Source organism: Scyliorhinus torazame, chromosome 8 (genome assembly GCF_047496885.1).
Source record: "Scyliorhinus torazame isolate Kashiwa2021f chromosome 8, sScyTor2.1, whole genome shotgun sequence".
Lineage (NCBI taxonomy): Eukaryota > Metazoa > Chordata > Chondrichthyes > Carcharhiniformes > Scyliorhinidae > Scyliorhinus > Scyliorhinus torazame.
The window spans coordinates 73,098,763-73,121,764 of record NC_092714.1 but is presented as its reverse complement, the minus strand read 5'-3'; the positions used below and the strand labels follow the sequence as shown (position 1 = coordinate 73,121,764).

General features: G+C 50.5%; 1 protein-coding gene across 1 annotated transcript in view; it reads left to right on the top strand.

The window, feature by feature from the left end:
* f5 (coagulation factor V) overlaps positions 1-21,057 on the top strand; it is a 229,780-nt gene extending 208,723 nt beyond the window's left edge. The window contains exons 22-25 of the mRNA XM_072513824.1: positions 8,715-8,859; positions 13,379-13,527; positions 15,089-15,271; positions 20,602-21,057. Coding sequence (XP_072369925.1) covers positions 8,715-8,859; positions 13,379-13,527; positions 15,089-15,271; positions 20,602-20,748 — 624 coding nt within the window. The 3' untranslated portion in view covers positions 20,749-21,057. The remainder of the gene's footprint in view (positions 1-8,714; positions 8,860-13,378; positions 13,528-15,088; positions 15,272-20,601) is intronic.
* The last annotated feature ends 1,945 nt before the right edge of the window (positions 21,058-23,002 follow it).

The following is a 23,002-nucleotide window of genomic DNA, read 5'->3' as shown; positions in this document are numbered from 1 at the left end:
GGCTGCAAACCTGCAGACCCCTGTCGATACCAGCACGGGCCTCCAGGACTGGCAGCGCCAGATGTCGGGGGGGGCGTCGGATGGCCAGTCCGTTCGCATCCCCCACCCATGTAGAGACCTGGGAGCCATCGGGCACCCCGAGGGAGGAGGAGGTGCTGTGGTCCGTCCCGGGTCCCCCTGTAGGGGAGGTCCCGGAACACCGCGACACCTCGGACTCCCCCCCCTTCCGTCCCAGGTGCATCGGGTGGGCAACGGGCAGGACAGGCTGGCAGCTCGCCATCCCAGTCGCCCGAGCCGCAGCCTGGCCCATCTAGCCAGGACGCCCCAGGAAACGGCCGCCAAAGGGTTCCCGTGTCAGAGGGCAGGAATCACAGGAGTCCACCTCCAGTTCTGCTGTACCGTCTGGGGAACCACATAGACGTAGTCATAGGGTCCGTAAGGCCAAACAATTAGACACTGAGTAAGTTGGCACGGGTGCAGGGCACAGATGTGCCCACAGTTTTAGGGGCTAGGGCACGTGCATGAACTCCTTTGGTTATTAAAGTCAATGTTACACCTCCCGAAGCTGCCTTTGTGCTCTGTCCAAAGCGTGTGGGGGTGTCATGAACGTTGAGCGCAAGTGTGTGTGTGTGAGGGGTGGTCTTACCTCAGCCCCAGGTGAGTCTGCCCCTTCCCCCTGGGCCGCCATCAACATCCCCCCGGGCAGAGGACGGGACCGTGCGCTGCAGTGTCACAGCCGCATGCAGGGATGGTCCGGGTGGATGGTGGTACTGTGGCCATGGGTCAGACATAGTCCGACGATGTGGAGCCAGGAGCTCATCGCAGGGCGGGTTGTCATCATCATCCTCCATGGCCTGCGATAGACACGCGTCCACCCGCAACTGTGTGAGCCCGGCCGTTGTGCCGCAGGTGGATCGGCAATGGGGGGGGGGGGGTGGTGTGCATACGGGTGGGGTTGGGGAGGGGGGTGAGGGTGCTGGGTTGGTGGATGGGTGGGGGGTGGGGGTGGTCGGCTGTTGCCATGGTGTGCGGTCTGTGGCCATACTACCCGATTCCCACGTCCATCTAGTCAGTGAAGCGGGCGGCTATCAGCCTGTCCCATGCCCGCTGGGCCAGCCGGTAACGGTGGACAGCCACCTGCCCGTGTCTAGCCCGTCTGCCCTGACCATTGCCCCCATCCCCCTCATCTGGGGAGGACTGCGCCTCTTCCTGCTGCTACTCCACTCCGCCCTCCTCTGCCTGCGGCACATCGCCCCTCTGCTGGGCTATGTTGTGCAGGATGCAGCACACCACAATGATGCGGCCGACCCTATCTGACCGATACTGGAGAGAGGTCCAGGCACCTCCAGAGAGGCCCAGGCACCTGAAACGCATCTTCAGCACGCCAAAGCACCTCTCTATCACTCCCCTTGTCGCTACATGGGCATCATTGTAGCGGTTCTCCGCCTCATTGCGTGGCCTCCGTATAGGCGTCATCAGCCACGATCGCAATGGGTAGCCCCTGTCGCCCAGCAACCAGCCCCTCAGCCGGGGATGGCGTCCCTCGTACATGCCGGTGATGGATGACCGCGACAACACGTATGAGTCGTGTACACTGCCCGGGTAACGGGCGCAGACGTGCAAGATCATCATGCGGTGGTCGCAGACCACCTGTATGTTCATCGAATAGGTCCCCTTCCTATTGGTGAACACGGCCCTGTTATCTGCAGGTGGCCGCACGGCGACGTGCATCCCATCAATCGCGCCCTGGACCATGGGGAACCCGGCCACGGCAGAGAAGCCCACGGCCCGGGCATCTTGGCTGGTCCGGTCCACAGGGAAGTGGTGCGCCATGGCATATAGGGCGTCTGTCACTGCCCGGATGCAACGGTGCACCGATGTCTGCGATATGCCGGACAGGTCCCCACTCGGTGCCTGGAGTGACCCCGTTGCATAAACGTTCAGGGCCACCGTAACCTTGACGGACACGGGGAGAGGGTGTCCCCCGACAGTGCCACGCGGTGACAGGTGTGCTAGCAGGTGGCAGATGTGTGCCATGGTTTCCCGCCTCATTCGGAGTTTCCTCCTGCATTCCCGGTCCGTGAGGTCCTGGTATGACTGCCGGGGCCGGTACACACGGGGCGCCCTCGGGTGCCTCCGTTGCCGTGGGGCCGCGACATCCTCCTCCCCCTCCTCGTCCTGTCAGTCAGGTGTCCCTCCAGCCTGGGCGGCTGCCGCCTGCCCCTCTGCGGCAGCCTGCGCCGCCTCTCTGGCACGCTCCTCCTCCTCCTCCTCATCCAGGGCAACATAGACATTAGCGGCTGCCGCCACGGCGGCCAACAGCGCTGGATGATCGGAAAACATGACAGCCTGGTGGGAGGGGGGGGGGGGAACGACGACATGTCATCATTGCCCATACCCCTTCCTCCCCCCAGCCAGGTGGCATGGACCGCATGGGTCCAACTGTTGGAGGCTGGCACCTGGCCAGGTGGACCAACTCACTTGCCCTCGCACCCCCCCTCCCCGGCACGGGGCCCCCATCCTTCTCCCCGGCACAGACCCCCATCCTCCTCCCCGGCACGGGCCCCCCATCCTTCTCCCCGGCACGGACCCCACCCCCCCCATCCCCCTCCCCGGCACGGACTCCATCCTCCTCTCCGGCACGGACCCCCCCCCCCCCATCCCCCTCCCCGGCACGGACTCCATCCTCCTCTCCGGCACGGACCCCCCCCCCCCCCATCCCCCTCCCCGGCACGGACCCCCCATCCTCCTCCCCGGCACGGACCCCACCATCCTCCTCCCCGGCAGGGGCCCCCCATCCTCCTCCCCGGCACGGCCCCCCATCCTCCTCCTCGGCACGGGCCCCCCATCCTCCTCCCCGTCACGGACCCCCCATCCTCCTCCCAGGCACGGGCCCCCCATCCTCCTACCCGGCACGGACCCCCCATCCTCCTCCCCGGCACGGACCCCCCATCCTCCTCCCCGGCACGGACCCCCCATCCTCCTCCCCAGCACGGGCCCCCCATCCTCCTCCCCGGCACGGACACCCCATCTTCCTCCCCGGCACGGGCCACCCATCCTCCTCCCCGGCACGGAACCCCCATCCTCCTCCCCGGCACCGGCCCCCCATCCTCCTCCCCGGCACGGGCCCCCCATCCTCCTCCCCGGCACGGACCCCATTCTCCTCCCCGGCACGGACCCCCCCCCCCCCCATCCCCCTCCCCGGCATGGACCCCATCCTCCTCCCCTGCACGGACCCCATCCTCCTCCCCGGCACGGGCCCCCCATCCTCCTCCCCGGCACGGACCCCCTCCTCCTCCCAGGCACGGACATCCCATCCTCCTCCCCGGCACGGACCCCCCCCCACCCCCTCCCCGGCACGGACCCCATTCTTCTCTCCGGCACGGACCCCCATCCCCCTCCCCGGCACGGACCCCATCCTCCTCCCCGGCACGGACCCCTCCCCCCATCCCCCTCCCCGGCACGGACCCCATCCTCCTCCCCGGCACGGACCCCATCCCCCTCCCTGGCACTGACCCCCCCTCCCGGCATTCCCCCGGATCCCAGCCCACTCTAACCCCCCCCCCCCCCCCCCCCCGCCGCACACACACACACACAACCCTACACACACCTCTGCCCACACATTCGGACTGCGGCCACGCCATCGCCTGCCCAGCGGCCAACCCCCCAGGCCGTCACCCACCTCTACACTGATCGGCGTGAACCTGGAGCACAGGTTGACGCCGATTAAAAGGAGGTTTGATTTACGTCGACGTGACCCGTCATCACGTCGACGGGACTTCGGCCCATCCGGACGGGAGAATATCGGCAGGCCGAAAATCGGCTGCCTTGCGCCCACCCGTGCCATTCTCCGACGTCTGCGGCGCCATTAACGCCCCGCCAACTTTTCTCCCTTCGGAGACTTCGGCAACCGGCGGGGGCGGGATTCACGGCGGCCAACGGCCATTCTCCGTCCCGCTGGGGGGTCGGAGAATGACACCCCAGGAATAGTAAGGCGAAAAGGTCACTGATAGGAGTAGTCTATAGGCCACCAAACAGTAACAGGATGGTAGGGCAGGCAATAAGCAAAGAAATAACGGATGCATGTAGAAATGGTACAGCGGTTATCATGGGAGATTTTAATCTGCATATTGATTGGTTTAACCAGGTTGGTAAGGGCAGCCTTGAGGAGGAGTTTATAGAATGTGCCCGGGATAATTTCCTGGAACAGTATGTAATGGAACCTACAAGGGAACAAGCGGTCCTAGATCTGGTCCTGTGTAATGAGGCAGGATTGATTAATGATCTCATAGTTCGGGATCCTCTTGGAAGGAGCGACCACAATATGGTGGAATTTAAAATACAGTTGGAGGATGACAAGGTAAAATCAAACACTAGTGTTTTGTGCTTAAACAAAGGCGATTACAATGGGATGAGAGAAGAACTAGCTAAGGTAGACTGGGAGCAAAGACTTCATGGTGAAGCAGTTGAGGAACAGTGGAGAACCTTCCGAACGATCTTTCACAGTGTTCAGAAAAGGTTCATACCGACAAAAAAGAAAGACGGTAGAAAGGGGAAAAATCGACCGTGGATATCTAAGGAGGTGAGGGAGGGAGAGTATCAAACTGAAGGAAAAAACATACAAAGTGGCAAAAATTAGTGGGAGACTAGAGGACTGAGAAGTCTTTAGGGGACAACAGAAAGCTACTAAAAAAGCCATAAAGAAGAGTAAGGTAGACTATGAAAGTAAACTGGCTCAGAACATAAAAGCAGATAGTAAAAGCTTCTACAAATATATAAGACAAAAAAGAGTGGCTAAGGTAAATATTGGTCCTTTGGAAGATGAGAAGGGAGATTTAATAATAGGAGAGGGGGAAATGGCTGAGGAGCTGAACAGGTTTTTTGGGTCAGTCTTCACAGTGGAGGACACAAATAACATGCCAGTGACTGATGGAAATAAGGATATGATAGGTGAGGACCTTGAGATGATTGTAATCACTAAGGAGGCAGTATTGGGCAAGCAAATGGGGCTAAAGGTAGACAAGTCGCCTGGCCCTGATGGGATGCATCCCAGCATGTTAAAAGAGATGGCTAGGGAAATTGTAAACGCACTAGTGATAATTTATCAAAATTCACTAGACTCTGGGGTGGTCCCAGAGGATTGGAGAGTAGCAAACGTGACACCACTGTTTAAAAAAGGAGGTCGGCAGAAAGCGGGTAATTATAGGCCGGTAAGCTTAACTTCGGTTGTAGGGAAAATGCTGGAATCTATCATTAAGGAGGAAATAGCGGGGCACCTGGAGGGAAATTGTCCCATTGGGCAGATGCAGCATGGGTTCCCAAAGGGTAAGTCGTGTCTGACTAATTTGGTGGAATTTTTTGAGGCTGTTACCAGTGCAGTAGATAACGGGGAGCCAATGGATGTGGTATATCTGGATTTCCAGAAAGCTTTTGACAAGGTGCCACACAAAAGGTTGCTGCATAAACTAAAGATGCATGGCATTGAGGGTAAAGTGGTAGCATGGGTAGAGGATTGGTTAACTAACAGAAAGCAGAGAGTGGGGATAAATGGGTGTTCCTCTTGTTGGCAACCTGTAACTAGTGGGGTCCCTCAAGGATCAGTGTTGGGCCCGCAGTTGTTCATGATTTACATAGACGATTTGGAGTTGGGGACCAAGTGCAATGTGTCAAAGTTTGCAGACGACACTAAGATGAGCAGTAAAGCAAAAAGTGCAGAGGCTACCGGAAGTCTGCAGAAGGATTTGGATAGGTTAGGTGAATGGGCTAGGGTCTGGCAGATGGAATTCAATGTTGCCAAGTGTGAGGCTATCCATTTTGGGAGGAATAACAGCAGAATGGATTATTATTTAAACGGTAAGATGTTAAAACATGCTGCTGTGCAGAGGGACCTGGGTGTGCTGGTGCACGAGTCGCAAAAGGTTGGTGTGCAGGTGCAACAGGTGATTAAGAAGGCTAATCGAGTTTTGTCTTTCATTGCTAGAGGGATGGAGTTCAAGACTAGTGAGTTTATGCTGCAATTGTATAAGGTGTTGGTGAGGCCGCATCTGGAGTATTGTGTTCAGTTTTGGTCTCCTTACCTGAGAAAGGACATATTGGCACTGGAGGGAGTGCAGAGGAGATTCACTAGGTTGATCCCAGAGTTGAGGGGATTAGATTATGACGAGAGGTTGAGTAGACTGGGACTGTACTCATTGGAGTTTAGAAGGATGCGGGGGGATCTTATTGAGACATATAAGATTATGAAGGGAATAGATAGGATAGATGCGGGCAGGTTGTTTCCACTGTTCGGGGAAAGCAGAACTAGGGGGCATAGCCTCAAAATAAGGGGAGGTAGATTTAGGACGGAGTGTAGGAGGAACTTCTTCACCCAAAGGGTTGTGAATCTCTGGAATTCCTTGCCCAGTGAAGCAGTTGAGGCTCCTTCTTTAAACGTTTTTAAGAAAAAGAGAGATGCCTTTCTAAAGAATAAAGGGATTCGGGGATATGGTGTACGGGCCGGAGAGTGGAGCTGAGTCCACAAAGATCAGCCATGATCTCATTAAATGGCGGAGCAGGCTCGAGGGGCCAGATGGCCTACTCCTGTTCCTAATTCTTATGTTCTTATGTTATGTTCTTGTGATACCGGAGAATTTCGCCCCAGAGCTCCATATATCTTGCCGGAACCGTGGAACCAGCCCTCTACAAAAATGTGGAGCATACCAGTTCTGAGAGTCCTCCATTATAGACCAGGGTTGTAGAGGGAAGTGAAGCCATTCCCTCTTTTTACAGCATTAACTAATGTATTCTGGTTCAATAGAAAGTTTCATTGTCCCAAAGTCACTGTGAGAAGCTACAGAGAAATGTATAAGGTAAGTGGTGAGGGGGTAGGGTGGCAGGTTTGTGGTTGTGGGGGCAAGGTGGCAAGATTAAGGATAGCCTAAGATGGCAGGTGAGGAGTAAGTGGGTTGGGGAGGATGGGGAGTAGTCCAGGGGTTGGCGAGGGTCGAGGTGAGGAGGTCCAGTCAGGAATCAGAAGGGATTTAATTGGGTTGGTGGGGGAGGCACAGAGTTGGGTGGTTGGGGGATGAGTAGTTGGGGGGAAACAATGGGGAACTGGTGGTCAGCAGTATAGTTACCCAGAAATTGTATTGGTTTTAATCCTTCTAACCTTTCCAGGGTAACTATTCTGGTAAGTCAGTCAGAGCCATCCAAAGTCTCCAACTCTATCTCAGAGTTTCTGAGGGTTTCAGGTACAGGGGAATTGTCGATCTTCTCAAGTATATCCCTCAGTTAGTTTAGCGGGACGTTTGAGCGGTCCCCCAGCACATGCTCCAAGGTATGACCATCCACAGATCAGATGTTCTGGGTCATCAGCCGAGATTTTCCGGTCACGTCTGCCCCAAGACTGGAAATTCCCACCAGAGGTCAAAGGACCTTCAAGTGGTCCACCAAACTTTCTATCCCACCCACAACGATTTCGAGCAGGGCATGTGCTGGTGAATACCAGGGGCAAACTGGCACCAGATATTATACATAGGTTGAGTCTCAGCAGACATCCAGCAAAAGTGAGCTGTTTTTCTTGAAGGAGGAAAGAAAAGTGGGAGGTTCCAACAGCAATGTCCAAATGCAGCAAGACTTGGATAATACCCAAACTTGGGCTGACAAGTAGGAAATTCCATTCATATTATATATACATATGTGCCAGGTGATGACTATCTTCAACAAGAAAGTACCTGTCACCTCTTGACATTCACTGGCATTTCAATCATTGAATTTCCCATTAGCAACATCCTGGAGGTTACCATTGACCAGAAATTGAATTGGACTAGCCTTATAAATACAGTGGCCACAAGAGCAGGTTAGATGCTAGTAATCCTGTGGCGAGTAACTCACCTCCTGACTTCCCAAAGCCTGTCAACCTTCTAAAGGCACGTGTCAGGAGTGTAATGGAATACTCTGCCCTTACCAGGACAAGTGCAGATCCAACAATCTGCAAGAAGCCCAACGCCATACAGAACAAAGCAGCCCACTTGACTGGCACCCTATCCACAAATATTCACTTCCTGCACCACCAACGCAGTGGCAGGAGTGTGTACCATTGATTAAATGCACAGCAAGACCTCCCTAAAGCTCATTAAACAACACCTTCCAAACCCATGACCACTACAATCAAGGACAAGAGCAGCAGATCCCTGGGAACATCAGCACCCGGAAATTCCCCTCCAAGCCACTCACTATCCTGATTTGGAAATATATTCCCACTTCGTCAGTCGCTGGGATAAAATCAAGGAAATTCCTCCCTAACAGCATTGTGGGTGTACCTACACCACAAGGACTGCAGTCGCTCAGGAATATGGCCTTCTCAAGCCCAATTAGGGATGGCCAATAAATGCTGACCTATCCAGCGAAGCTCACATCCCATGATGTTTGGGACGAGGCTCTGGTTCATTGCTTAGGCTCCCTGATCACCTCAACATACTGAATCTCTAATGGATAATTAGCCAGTGGTTTTGGAGGGTCTTGAGATCATATTAGGGATGTGTACAAAGGATGAAGGCAACAAGGCTAGAGGTGGATAAACAGAAATGTGGTAAAAATGCTTTTTAAAAGTGGAATGTATAAAATCGTTTGGCTTCAATTGTTTCATTTAATATCAAAAGCTTACGGGATTGATATGTGTTGTTGATCATGGTGAAACCCCATTTAATTTATTTTTTCTGTTTATCCATCTGAAGATTTTTGCAGGAAATTCTGATGCTACAGGAATAATTTTTAACAGGTTCAACCCTCCCATTATCACAAGGTATCTAAAATTATATCCAGTATCCTTCAAAGTCAGACCTACTCTTCGCATGGAGTTATATGGCTGTGAAATAGACTGTGAGTATAATTGCAAGTAACATTTTAAATTTTTCTCAGTATTCACCCTCTATATTCAATCTGGGAAAAGGCTGGTGTCAGGGAAATGCAAAAAGGTATAAAACTAACCTGAAACCAGCACATTAAAATAAAATAAGTGTTACTCTCCCTAACGATTATATTAGTAAATGGCCCAGAATGGAAATGAACACATACAGATTTGAAAGCTCGCTGTTGAATTATCTGGCGCAGGATGCTCCACTTCTGAGAGTGTTGTCGCTGACGCAGAATATGTGGACTTCCACGACAGCAAAACTGGTGCTGAACCTGGATCGATTCAGTAACTGTGGAGGGGCTAGCACTGGCGACACGTGGAACACGATTGATTCCAATGAAAAACGGTGCAGGATTCGCCGGGTCCGTGATTGACACTCGGGAGGCTGACAAGCTGCAGCCGCATATACACGTTACAATCCCCACACACACTCACCCCAGCCAACAAAATGACCCAAAAATGGTCCCAATGCTCCCAGACATTTACCACTGGCCTGCGTGGCCTCCTTCTGCAACATCACTGATATGATGGTCCAAGGCCCATATCCAGGGTTCCTCCAACTCTATCATGCATGTGTGGGGTAGGTACACAACACAGGGAGCTATTTAAAATGGCCAATTCCCAGTTTCTCACTACAACCTCTATCTTTGTATCAACCGAATATTTTACATAATTGTGATTTCTCCCGTGATTAAATATTCTGACACTCACTATCCAGCCTCATTTATGAAAAATAAGCCCGTCGACAAAGCACTACTGGTTTAGCACAGGGCTAAATAGCTGGCTTTTAAAGCAGACCAAGGCAGGCCAGCAGCGCGGTTCAATTCCCGTACCAGTCTCCCCGAACAGGCGCCGGAATGTGGCGACTAGGGGCTTTTCACAGTAACTTCATTTGAAGCCTACTTGTGACAATAGGCGATTTTCATTTTTCATTTCACTAGAAGACTGCTCATACCTGTGGAATAGTGCAGATAAGCAACTCCCTTCTGCAGAGGAATATAAAAGGAAACAAATCAAAAGCCAAAATGAGCAACACAACAGAACTGTATTGGATCTGGATCTGAGAATTGAAATTTGTAATTGCACTAACATGCATTGAGGGAGAGTTCCAGGTGCCTACAATCTTGTGTCTGGAAGAAGTGTGTCAGGGCAGCACGGTAGCCTTGTGGATAGCACAATTGCTTCACAGCTCCAGGGTCCCAGGTTCGATTCTGGCTTGGGTCACTGTCTGTGCGGAGTCTGCACATCCTCCCCGTGTGTGCGTGGGTTTCCTCCGGGTGCTCCGGTTTCCTCCCACAGTCCAAAGATGTGCGGGTTAGGTGGATTGGCCGTGATAAATTGCCCTTAGTGTCCAAAATTTCCCTTCGTGTTGGGTGGGGTTACTGGGTTATGGGGATAGGGTGGCGGTGTTGACCTTGGGTAGGGTGCTCTTTCCAAGAGCCGGTGCAGACTCGATGGGCCGAATAGCCTCCTTCTGCACTGTAAATTCTATGACTATGACTCTATAGGTGTCTCCAAGCACCTCCAAAATGAGCTGACACTGATTTTAAGGCTTCATTTCCTTGTCCTAGATCCCACCAAGTTTCTTCCTATTTACCCAACAATTCCTTTCCAAGTCCTAACCCTAACCTACTGCGTTCATAATCTAACCCTTGGAGCCCTGGTAATATTTTGACAAATACAAGGCCAATATATCCTTTCTAAAATGTGATGCCCGGAACTGTACAAGTTACTCCAGGTGTGTTCTAACCAGTGATTTGTACCAATGTAGCAAACAGTCCTCCTACCTTTTATGCTTTAACCCTCTTGTTATAACGGCTAACATTCTATTTCCCTTTTTGATGATTGCTACTAAATTTTAGTCATCTGTGTACATGGACCACTTTGGACCATGTTATTGCTATGCTTTTTACCATTCAATCTGTCCTTTTTTCTAATCCCTGTTTACCAATTCCTATGGCTCAGTCCCTCCCTATTGGAGTAATATCCTCCAGCCCTACAACCCTCCGAGATATCTACACTTCAAAATCTGTTGAACATCCCTGCTTTTAAACCCCCCAGCATTGTCAGTCTTGCCTTTAGCTGCCACGGCCAATTCTGGAGTTTGCTAAACACCTAGGCTCTTTAAAAGCAAAATACTGCGGATTCTGGAATCGGAAATAAAAACAGAAAATGCTGGGTGGCACTGCCAAGGGTCCAGGCCTGAGGGAAGTGACGCCTGAAGAGGGATGAGGATGGGGCTTGAAGGGCGGGCAAGGATGACCCCCGGAATGTTGGGGAAGTGCAAGGTGAAGGTCCCGGAAAGGGGGAGGCCAAAAGGGAGTGCAGGACAGCCTGAAAAGGGGGGCCCTCAGTGACCCCATGTCCTCGCTGGGGGGTGGGAAGGATAATGTCCATGCGTGCGGGGGTGACACTGTCCTTGGGTGGGGTGTGTGCGGGACCCCCAAGCTCAATCAGAGATCGGGGGCGCAATTCTCCCATCGGGAGACTAAGTGCCGACGGCGGAGTGAAAACCGGAGTGTTTCACTCCGGCGTCGGAGGCCGTTCCCAGCCCCTATTCTCCCACCCCCGGGGGCTAGGAGAGGCGCCGCGTCATTTACGCGTACGCGGCGCCGCATAAATGACGTCATCCGCGCATGCGCAGGTTGACCGGCGCCAACCCGCGCATGCACGGTTGCCGTCCTCCCTGCGGCCGCCCCGCAAGAAGATGTCGGATGGATCTTGCGGGGCAGCGGAGGAAAGGAGGTCCTCCTTCAAAGAGGCCGGCCCACCGATCGGTGGGCACCGATCGCTGGCCAGACCCTTTTTGAGTCCCCCCCCCCGGTGCAGGAACCCCCCTCCCCCCCCCACAGGCCAGCCCCCCACCCCCCCACCGTGCCCGCGCTGTTCCCGCCGGCAGCGACCAGGTGTGGATAGCGCCATTGGGAACCTGTCGTGTTGGGCAGGCCGTTCGGCCCATCCGGGCCGGAGAATCGCCGCTCGCCAGTTACAAACAGCGAGCGGCGATTCTCCGAGCGGCCAGCCGTGAGTCTCGCCGCGCCGGTTTTGGGGGGGGGGGAGGTGGGAGAATCGTGTGCGGGTGCCGGAGCAACGTGGCGGGACTCGCGCGGCGCCCCGGCGATTCTCCCACCCGGCATGGGGGGGGGGTAGAATTCCGCCCAGGATGGGGGGGGGGGGGGGGGGGGGGGGCGGAGAATGGCGGCCTGATCTTGCGGGCTCACCCAGAGAGGAATTCGATAGGCCCCAAAAAATGACTAAGTGCCGTTCGTAAGCGGTCAGGAGCTCGCCAACGCAGCCATCGAGGAGCTAACGGGAAACCTCTATCTCTCTCACTGTTTACTCCACTTGCGAGTTTCCTGCCAACCGCAAACTTTTAAATTATGCCCAGTTTGCCCAAGTTGAAGTTACGAAAATATAGAGAGTGAGACATTGTGGTAATATTGACCACTGGGAATTACCACTGTGCACTTTCCTCTAGTCTGAAAACAACTATCCACCACCACACTCTGCTTTCTGTTTAATATCACAGCGCCAGCCAGGGTCCCAGGTTCAATTCCCGGATTGGGTCGCTGTCTGTGCGGAATCTGCACGTTCTCCCTGTGACTGCGTGGGTTTCCTCCAGGTGCTCCGATTTCCTCCCACAAGTCCTGAAACACATGCTGTTAGGTCAATTGGACATTCTGAAATCTCCCTCCGTGTACCCAAACAGGCACCGGAATGTGGCGACTAGGGGCTTTTCACAGTAACTTAATTGCAGTGTTAATGTCAGCTTACTTGTGACAATACTAAAAAGATTTTTATCCAATTTTACATCAATGTTGTCATTAATTTGTGTAACTTAAGCAACATCTCTGTAACTTCATCAAAGAATCTTTAAAAGAGAATCAAATTCGTCAAACATGATTTGCCACTAACAAATCAGTGTGACCATTACCTTTCAGCTATAAATAACCCATGCCAGGCCAGGGGAGGGGAGAACATAGGACAATAGTTTAATCTCTTCACGAAGGCCGGGGATTTTGGGACCCACCAGTTTTCCGGTGACGGATGTGGCTCACCATTGACCACCGGCAGAATCCTCCAGTCCCATCGAAGTCAATGGCATTGGGGTGGCACAGTGGCACAATGGTGAGCACTGCTGCCTCATGGTGCCTCATGGTGCCGAGGTCCCAGATTCGATCCCGGCCCCGGGTCGCTGCCCGTGTGGAGTTGCACATTCTCCTCGTGTTTGTGTGGGTCTCACCCCCACAATGCAAAGATGTGCAGATTAGGTGGATTGGCCATGCTAAATTGGCCCTTAATTGGAAAAAAAAAATTGGGTCCTCTAAATTTATTTTAAAGAAGATTTCAAAGGCATTGCTCACTGGCCGGGAGAGTATAAAGTAGTGCAATGTATATTTTTGCTAAAACTAGTGGAAGAAAAGACTGCAGAGTTTTAGTTTTGTTTATTTACACAAACACAACCAATTCTTTGCTGTTTTTCAGTCTGTTCACAGCCGCTGGGAATGGAAAATGGAACCATTACAGATGATCAGATAACTGCTTCATCCTTCGTGAGCTCATGGTGGGGTTCTTGGAAACCATCACTTGCTCGTCTGGATCGGGAAGGCAGAATTAATGCATGGAAATCAAAAGTATGCAGGAAAAAGCTTAAATTGTGTAACTGCCTGTTGACTAAATTATTAAGTTATATTAATGTAATCCCATTGAGGTAACAGGTTAACAAACATCTTGCATTTATATTGTGCCTGCCATGGCCACTAGATATCGCGAAGTGCTTTATGGCCAAAGTAGTTGATTTGTTGATGTAATAAAGCAAATGTGGTAGTCAACTTGTACAAAGCAAGCTCCAAACAACAGTAATAACAATCAGATCACATTTTTTGTGATGTTGATTGAGGGATAAATATTAGCTAAGATGCCAGGGATAAGCTCCTTTGTTCTTCGAAATGGTGCCATGGGATCTTTATCACCCACCTGAAAGGGCTGACAGGGCCTGAATTTAGTGTCTTATCTTTAACAGTGGAACACTACTTCAGTGATACACTGGAGTGTTAATTGTTCCAGCAATACTCATATTGATTTTTCTGCTCAAGTGCTGGGGCGGAATTCTCCCGTTTTGAGACCCAAGTCCCATGGTGGGGGAGGGTGGGGGGGGGGGGGGGGGGCAGGGGGGATTCGCTGAGGCAGCTGGCAGTAAAACACCCCAAATCTTCCAGCCCAGACCTCATTAATTATGCACCCGAGTGTTTTATGCCACATTCAGTAGGGCAGGCCTGGAAGGTGCATAGTCCGCCATTGAGGCCGGGTGCCATATTGGAAGAAATGCCCAATGTCACTGATTCACTATTGATTGCGGACGGCCTCCATCCTGAACTCTGGTTCAGATGAATCCCGAGATCTGCACACCACGTTGTTCCGAATTTATTTTACTCTAGTGTGTTTCCCTGCCAGCATTGTGGAGAATCTGGTGTTGAGGGTTGCAAATGGGGTTTACCCTGGCCTCTGGAGTGTTTTCTGACCCACCATGGCGGGCACCAGCAGAAGATCCCACTGTAAATTTACATTGGCATGAAACCGATTTCTGGGCCACCTGCCATATTCACCCACCATGCCTACCATTGAACACACCGGTGGGGGCTTGGGAGAATTCCATCCCTGGAGTGGGACTTGAACCTTTAACCCTCTGACTCAAAGGCAAGAGTAATTCCAACTGTGCCACATAATTTGATGACCCTTAGGCATCAGCTTTAGAATCGGATAATATTCATTAATAAGTAGGGTGGAAATTGGTGTATCATTTACATGTTTTTAAAATGAATCCAAAGCGGGCACCACAAGAGTCAAATTTTGCAGTGCAATGTATTTGTGAAGTTCACCACAGTATAAATCTTTTGCGCAAGATATCCTTCCGAGCTATACTTGTGATCTGTGACACAGTAGTCTTTACTTTTTTGGTGCACAAAACACTGACAAAAGCATTGTTAGTCAGTTTAAACACTTTCATCACATGGATGGCACAACTTCATCGGAGTAGCATAGTAGAAAAATTAATACATGAGAGATCCGAACTCAAGGCCATGATATTGATAACACTAAGAAATTTTAGTACAAAGCATAAAGCAGCAACTTAAATTCTAGTATCCTGCGATATCATTAAACCATTCCTAACAAAAACTCTTATTATTGAACCAGAAACAAAACACGGATCAGTGGCTTCAGGTTAACTTTCTGAAGAAAAAGAAGATAACTGGCATTATTACACAGGGGGCCAGGTCCTTGACCACCACAATGTTTGTGCAAAGCTATGCTGTGCATTACAGCTTTGATGGAAATATATGGCTACCGTATACCGATCAGCCAGGTGTGGATGAAAAGGTAGGAGCATAATTTGCTGAAGGTTGTAAGGAAAAGATAAGGATTGAAGGTTTGTTTTATCAGTGATGGTGTAGTATTGTAACATTTATCCACACAAAGTGCAAAATTATTTTAAATGCTGGGGTGTATCACAGATATCGGGGGGGATCGGTTAGCTCAGTTGGCTGGACAGCTGGTCCATGATATGGAGTGACGCCAATGTCGCGGGTTCCCATACCAGCCGAAGTTATTCATGATAACTGTAATTACTTGTGATTAAATAGGCTGCACATGCTTTCAAATGAAAAATGGCTGTTTGAACAAGGTGCTGGAGAGCTGCCAGTCTGTGTCTGTGAAATATATGAAGATATATTAGGACCTTCAACACTGTTGGGTGTGCCTAAACCACACACAGTCAAGGACTGCAGTGGTTCAAGAAGGAAGTTTACCACCACCTTTTCAATAGCAATTAAGGGTGGTCAATAAATGCTGGTTTTTCCAAATCACGTTGGCCAATAAATAAGGAGAAAAATTCTTTGCTGAGTTGTTGCCAAGGGAAAGAGCAATCAAAACACAACTAAGCAATGGGGTAATGATGGAATAAATTACCTTCATCATCAGATAATACTCTTTCTCAGGATTGCTATCTCATCAGATTACATAAAAAGCACTCTCTTAACCTGCTTTCATCTTTTTTATAAATTTGAAAGTGGGGGTACAGTGATCCCTAATGCAAATGTGTCAATGTGTTCTTATCAAAATAGTCTTCAGTAAAAATGCAATACAGATCCATATTACCAATTACTGTTTGTTGATGTATCTTCAAAAAACGAGTAAAATATTTATTTCATTTTACACATATAAATTAGTTGTTAAAAGTCCTGGTTCAGGGCAACAAGGTGGCGCAATGGTTAGTGAATCATTACCAAAATATCAACATCTTCTCATCAACCGTAGAAAATGGTACAACATGGGAGGCACGGTGGTGCAGTGGTTAGCACTGTCGCCTCATGGTGCTGAGGATCCGGGTTCGATCCCGGCCCCGGGTCACTGTCAATGTGGAGTTTGCACATACTCCCCGTGTCTGCCTGAGTCTCACCCCACAACATAAAGATATGCAGGCCGTAACATATTCATTTTTCCATAGAAGTCAGCATAATTTAATTTGAAAAAACATATTCCAGGTAAAAAAATATTGTATTTAAATTACATTAATTTACGATGAATAAACTATATTACTAATTTTCAATTTTTTATCAAAGAAATAGATTACTCATTTATTGTTAAATTATTCGTAGGAATCCTGAATTGGATCATTCCACCACTACTAACTGTTGACAGCTCAGGTTGATGGTAGTTCTGAGACTCAATTGCAGTTGTTGGAGAACTAGAAAAGATCAATATGATTTTTCACCATGAAAGCAGATAGTGCTGGAAATCCTCAGCAGCTCGAGCCGTATCTGTGGAGAGCGAAACATTTTGAGTCCATTTTGGTAACATGGATCTATGTTGCATTTTTACTGAAGACTATTTTGATAAGAACACATTGAGTCCAGTTCCAGTTCCGAAGAAGAATTGGACTCCGACATGGGGTCGGGTTTTCTGGACCCCCTCCAACGTGTTACCCAGCAGCAGACGTGGCTCGCCAGTGGCCACCGGCAGGATCTTCCAGACCCACCGATGTTTATGGCATTTTGCGTGGCTCACACTCCGCCACCGGTAAGCCAGCTGCAGGGAGGGGTCGCCATCACGGGTCCGCAAGATCCCACCAGCGGGAAGGGCTGGAAGATCCAGCCCATAGACTTGTTTTTTCTCTCCACAGATGCTACCAGGGCAGCTGAAATTTTCGAGCATTTTCTGTTTATGTTTCACATTTCGAGCATCTGCAGTATTTTGCTTTCAATATAGAACATAGAACGATACAGCGCAGTACAGGCCCTTCGGCCCACGGTGTTGCACCGACATGGGAAGTCAAAAAACAAAAGCCATCTAACCTACACTATGCCATTATCATCCATATGCTTATCCAATAAACTTTTAAATGCCCTCAATGTTGGCGAGTTCACTACTGTTGCAGGTAGGGAATTCCACGGCCTCACCACTCTTTGCGTAAAGAACCTACCGCTGACCTCTGTCCTATATCTATTACCCCTCAGTTTAAGGCTATGTCCCCTCGTGCTAGCCATTTCCATCCACGGGAGAAGGCTCTCACTGTCCACCCTATCTAACCCCCTGATCATTTTGTATGCCTCTATTAAGTCTCCTCTTAACCTTCTTCTCTCTAACGAAAACAACCTCAAGTCCATCAGCCTTTCCTCATAAGATTTTCCCTCCATAACAGGCAACATCCTGGTAAATCTCCTCTGCACCCGTTCCAAAGCTTCTACGTCCTTCCTATAATGTGGTGACCAGAACTGTACGCAATACTCCAAATGCGGCCGTACCAGAGTTTTGTACAGCTGCAACATGACCTCATGACTCCGGAACTCAATCCCTCTACCAATAAAGGCCAACACTCCATAGGCCTTCTTCACAACCCTATCAACCTGGGTGGCAGCTTTCAGGGATCTATGTACATGGACACCAAGATCCCTCTGCTCATCCACACTTCCAAGAATTTTACCATTAGCCAAATATTCCGCATTCCTGTTATTCCTTCCCTTCTTGAACAAAGGGACCACATTTGCTATCCTCCAGTCCTCTTGTCACTATTCCTGTAGCCAATGATGACATAAAAATCAAAGCCAAAGGCTCAGCAATCTCTTCCCTGGCTTCCCAGAGAATCCTAGGATAAATCTCATCAGGCCCCGAGGACTTATCTATTTTCAGCCTGTCCAGAATTGCCAACACCTCTTCCCTACGTACCTCAATGCCATCTATTCTAATAGCCTGGGTCTCAGCATTCTCCTCCACAACAGTCACTTTTTCCTGAGTGAATACTGACGAAAAATATTCATTTAGTATCTCGCCTATCTCTTTAGACTCCACACACAACTTCCTATCCCTGTCCTTGACTGGCCCTACTCTTACCCTAGTCATTCTTTTGTTCCTGACATACCTATAGAAAGCTTTTGGGTTTTCCTTGATCCTACCTGCCAAATACTTCTCATGTCCACTCCTTGCTCGTCTTAGTTCTCTCTTTAGATCCTTCCTCGCTACCTTGTAACTATCAAGCGCCCCAACTGAAACTTCACACCTCATCTTCACATAGGCCTCCTTCTTCCTCTTAACAAGAGTTTCCGCTTCTTTGGTAAACCACGGTTCCCTCGCTCGATGCCTTCCACCCTGCCTGACCAAGTACTTATCAGGAACACGCAGTAGCTGTTCCTTGAACAAGCTCCACATATCCAGTGTGCCCAACACCTGCAGCCTACTTCTCCAACCTACCCCTCCCAAGTCATGTCTAATGGCATCATAATTGCCCTTCCCCCAGCTATAACTCTTGCCCTGCGGGTTATACTTATCCCTTTCCATCACTAACGTAAACGTCACCGAATTGTGGTCACTGTCCCCAAAGTGCTCACCTACCTCCAAATCTAACACCTGGCCTGGTTCATTACCCAAAACCAAATCCAATGTGGCCTCGCTTCTTGTTGGCCTGTCAACATATTGTGTCAGGAAACCCTCCTGCACACATTGTACAAAAAAACGACCCATCTAATGTACTCGAACTATATCTTTTCCAGTCAATATTTGGAAAGTTAAAGTCTCCCATAATAACTACCCTGTTACTTTCGCTCTTATCCAGAATCATCTTCGCCATCCTTTCCTCTACATCCCTAGAACTATTTGGAGGCCTATAGAAAACTCCCAACAGGGTGACCTCTCCTTTCCTGTTTCTAACCTCAGCCCATTATACCTCGGATGAAGAGTCCCCATCTAGCATCCTCTCCGCCACCGTAATACTGTTCTTGACTAGCAGCGCCACACCTCCCCCTCTTTTGCCTCCTTCTCTGAGCTTACTAAAACACCTAAACCCCGGAACCTGCAACAACCATTCCTGTCCCTGCTCTATCCATGTCTCTGAAATGGCCACAACATCGAAGTCCCAGGTACCAACCCATGCTGCCAATTCCCCTACCTTATTTCGTATACTCCTGGCATTGAAGTAGACACACTGCAAACCACCTACCTGAACACTGGCCCCCTCCTGCGAAGTCAAATCTGTGCTCCTGACCTCTATACTCTCAATTTCCCGTACCCTAAAACTACAATCCAGGTTCCCATGCCCCTGCTGCATTAGTTTAAACCCCCCCAAAGAGCACTAACAAATCTCCCCCCCAGGATATTTGTGCCCCTCAGGTTCAGATGTAGACCATCCTGTCTGTAGAGGTCCCACCTTCCCCAGAAAGAGCCCCAGTTATCCAGAAATCTGAATCCCTCCCGCCTGCACCATCCCTGTAGCCACGTGTTTAATTGCTCTCTCTCCCTATTCCTCATCTCATTATCACGTGGCACGGGCAACAACCCAGAGATAACAACTCTGTTTGTTCTCGTTCTGAGCTTCCATCCTAGCTCCCTGAAAGCCTGCCTGACATCCTTGTCCCCTTTCCTACCTATGTCGTTAGTGCCAATGTGGACCACGACTTGGGGCTGCTCCCCCTCCCCCTTAAGGACCCGGAAAACACGATCCGAGACATCACGTACCCTTGCACCTGGGAGGCAACATACCAAACGTGAGTCTCTCTCGCTCCCACAAAATCTCCTATCTGTGCCCCTGACTATCGAGTCCCCAATTACTAATGCTCTGCTCCTCTCCCCCCTTCCCTTCTGAGCAACAGGGACAGACTCCGTGCCAGAGGCCCATACCCCATGGCTTACCCCTGGTAAATCCCCCCCCCACAAGTATTCAAAGCGGTATACTTGTTACTCAGGGGAACGACCGCAGGGAATCCCTGCACTGACTGCTTCTTCCCAGTCCCTCTTACAGTTACCCATCTATCTCCAATCTTTGGTGTAACTAATTCCCTGAAGCTGCTATCTATGATTTCCATTTTTGCTCTGGATTCCAGCAGCACTGAATGAGAAACTGAACAGTAGTGCCACATTTTCCTCCGGGAATGAGAAAGACGATGATCACCAGAATGGTGGCACTGGCTGAGCCCATGGCTATTAACAATTAAGAGCATCTTAAGTCAACTACTCAACTGATCTGAAAGACTGCACCTTATCCAAGGAAAAGAAAAAGCACACAGTTGAATATTGCTCCAAAAATATCAATAGATTGTTTGGGGTGGGAAGGGAAGATAAAGCAAGGGCCTTATGTAGAGGAAATGTTAATCCTGCCGGCGCAAGTCTCAGAATACTTTACTAAAACTTAATTTTTAATTGATATTATCTTTAATTCACAGATATTCATGGGAAACACTGATTATTATCGACACAAAAAAAGCCACATCAATCCACCTATTTCTGCCAAATATATCCGAATTATTCCCAAAAGTTGGTACAATTACATTGCGCTTCGACTAGAAATCATGGGATGTGATTTTGAGTGAAGATATTTTCAAGGAGAAAGTAGAACATTTTATTAAAAAACACTTTCCTAAATAAAATCATGACTTTTTAAGAAGGACTTAAGATGCACAGACAATGGAAAAAATGCTGAAGTGAAGAAAGAAGAAAGAGAAATAAATCCATTTGAATTACTAGATATTTAGTTACAATTGATTTATAAAATGTCAAACTATAATTCAGTTTCAAGTTGGTTAGTTGAATCTAAATCATATATTAGTCTGTTGGTTTTGCCAGAGGATTTTTTTTAAACAAAGTTCTATAAAATGTATGATACTTTAGATATCTTTAAAAAAAAATATTGTTTCAACTATTTCTTACAGAATTGTTGACACTTTAATGCAGGTATACTGCACACCTTATCACACACTTCCACTCTGATGTGCAATTCCAAAAGGAGGTTTAGAAATAACCTCTTCTAAAATTCTTCTGGCTTAACACTGAGTGGCTGCCTCCACTTCAAAACTTTCACAGATTTCCCATTGTAACCACCCCACGCCATCGTGAAACCCACCGGCGGGGGTGCGCTGCAAATGGGAAAAGCGATTTGCAACAACCAGAGGTGGATAGAACGCACACGTCTCTAAGGCAGAAGCCAAGAGCAGGGAACCGTTGCAGACGGTGATTGTAAGGCACCACAGGTTTTTGGAGAAGGAAAAGATCCTGCGGTGGGCCAGGGAGAAATGGAACTGGAATGGGAGAGAAACAAGTTCCGAATATACCAGGACATTAGAGTGAACCTGGCAAAAATGCGTGCTGGGTTCAACAGGGCCAAGGCAGCCCTCTATCGACGGCAGATCAGGGGCAAAATTCTCCCGAAACGGCGCGATGTCCGCCGACTGGCGCTCAAAACGGCGCCAATCAGACGGGCATCGCGCCGCCCCAAAGGTGCGGAATTCTCCGCATCTTTGGGGGCCGAGCCCCAACATTGAGGGGCTAGGCCGGCGCCGGAGGAATTTCCGCCCCGCCAGCTGATGGAAACGGCCTTTGTTGCCCCACCAGCTGGCGCGGAAATGACATCTCTGGGCGGCGCATGCGCGGGAGAGTCAGCGGCCGCTGACAGTTTCCCACGCATGCGCAGTGGAGGGAGTCTCTTCCGCACCGTGGTGGAGGCGGAAGGGAAAGAGTGCCCCCACGGCACAGGCCCGCCCGCGGATCGGTGGGCCCCGATCGCGGGCCAGGCCACCGTGGGGGCACCCCCCGGGGCCAGATCGCCCCGCGCCCCCCCCCCCAGGACCCTGGAGCCTGCCCACGCCGCCTTGTCCCGCCGTTCAAAAGGTGGTTTAATCCACGCCGGCGGGACAGGCAATTTATCGGCAGGACTTCGGCCCATACGGGCCGGAGAATCCAGCGGGGGGGCCCGCCAACCAGCGCGGCCCGATTCCCGCCCCCGCCGAATATCCGGTGCCGGAGACTTCGGCAACCGGCGGGGGCGGGATTCACGCCAGCCCCCGGCGATTCTCCAACCTGGCGGGGGGTCGGAGAACGACGCCCCAGTTTGGCAGAGAAAGGGATGGGTGGATCACGTATTTCACTTGGGGTTTGACTCGAAGTCGTGGGGGGGTGGCCATTTTGCCGAGTAAAAAGATGGGCGCGATTCTCCGAGGCCGCGCCGGTTGGGAGAATCGCTGGCGCGCCATCCGCCATCTTCTTGCGGGGCGGCCTCGGAGAGGATGGCAACCGCACATGCGCGGGTGACTTCATTTACGCGGCGCCGGCTGCATCATTTACGCGGTGCCGCTTTTTACGTGGTGCCACGGCCAGCGCGCGTAACAGGCGCCGGAATGTGGCGACTAGGGGCTTTTCACAGTAACTTCATTTGAAGCCTACTTGTGACAATAAGCGATTTTCATTTTTCATTTCATTTCATTATGGGAGGAGACTTTAATTGTGTGCTGGAACCGAGGGTGGACAGGTCAAGCCCCAGGTCAATGGAGAGGCTGCGAATGATGAAGGAGCTGGGAGCGTTTATGGAAAGGATGGGTATGGTGGACCCGTGGATGTTTATGGATCCAGGGGGGAGGGAGCATTCCTTCTCGCGCGTGTATAAGGTATAATCCAGAATCGATTTCTTGGTGGTGAGGCATGAAGTGTTGGTGGGGGCAGAGTACACGGGGATAGTAATCTCGGACCATGCGCCACATTGGCTGGAGGTTTGACTTTGTTCGGGTAGGGAGCAGAGGCCGGGATGGAGGTTAGACTCGGGGCTGTTAGCGGACGTAAGGTTTTGTGATACGG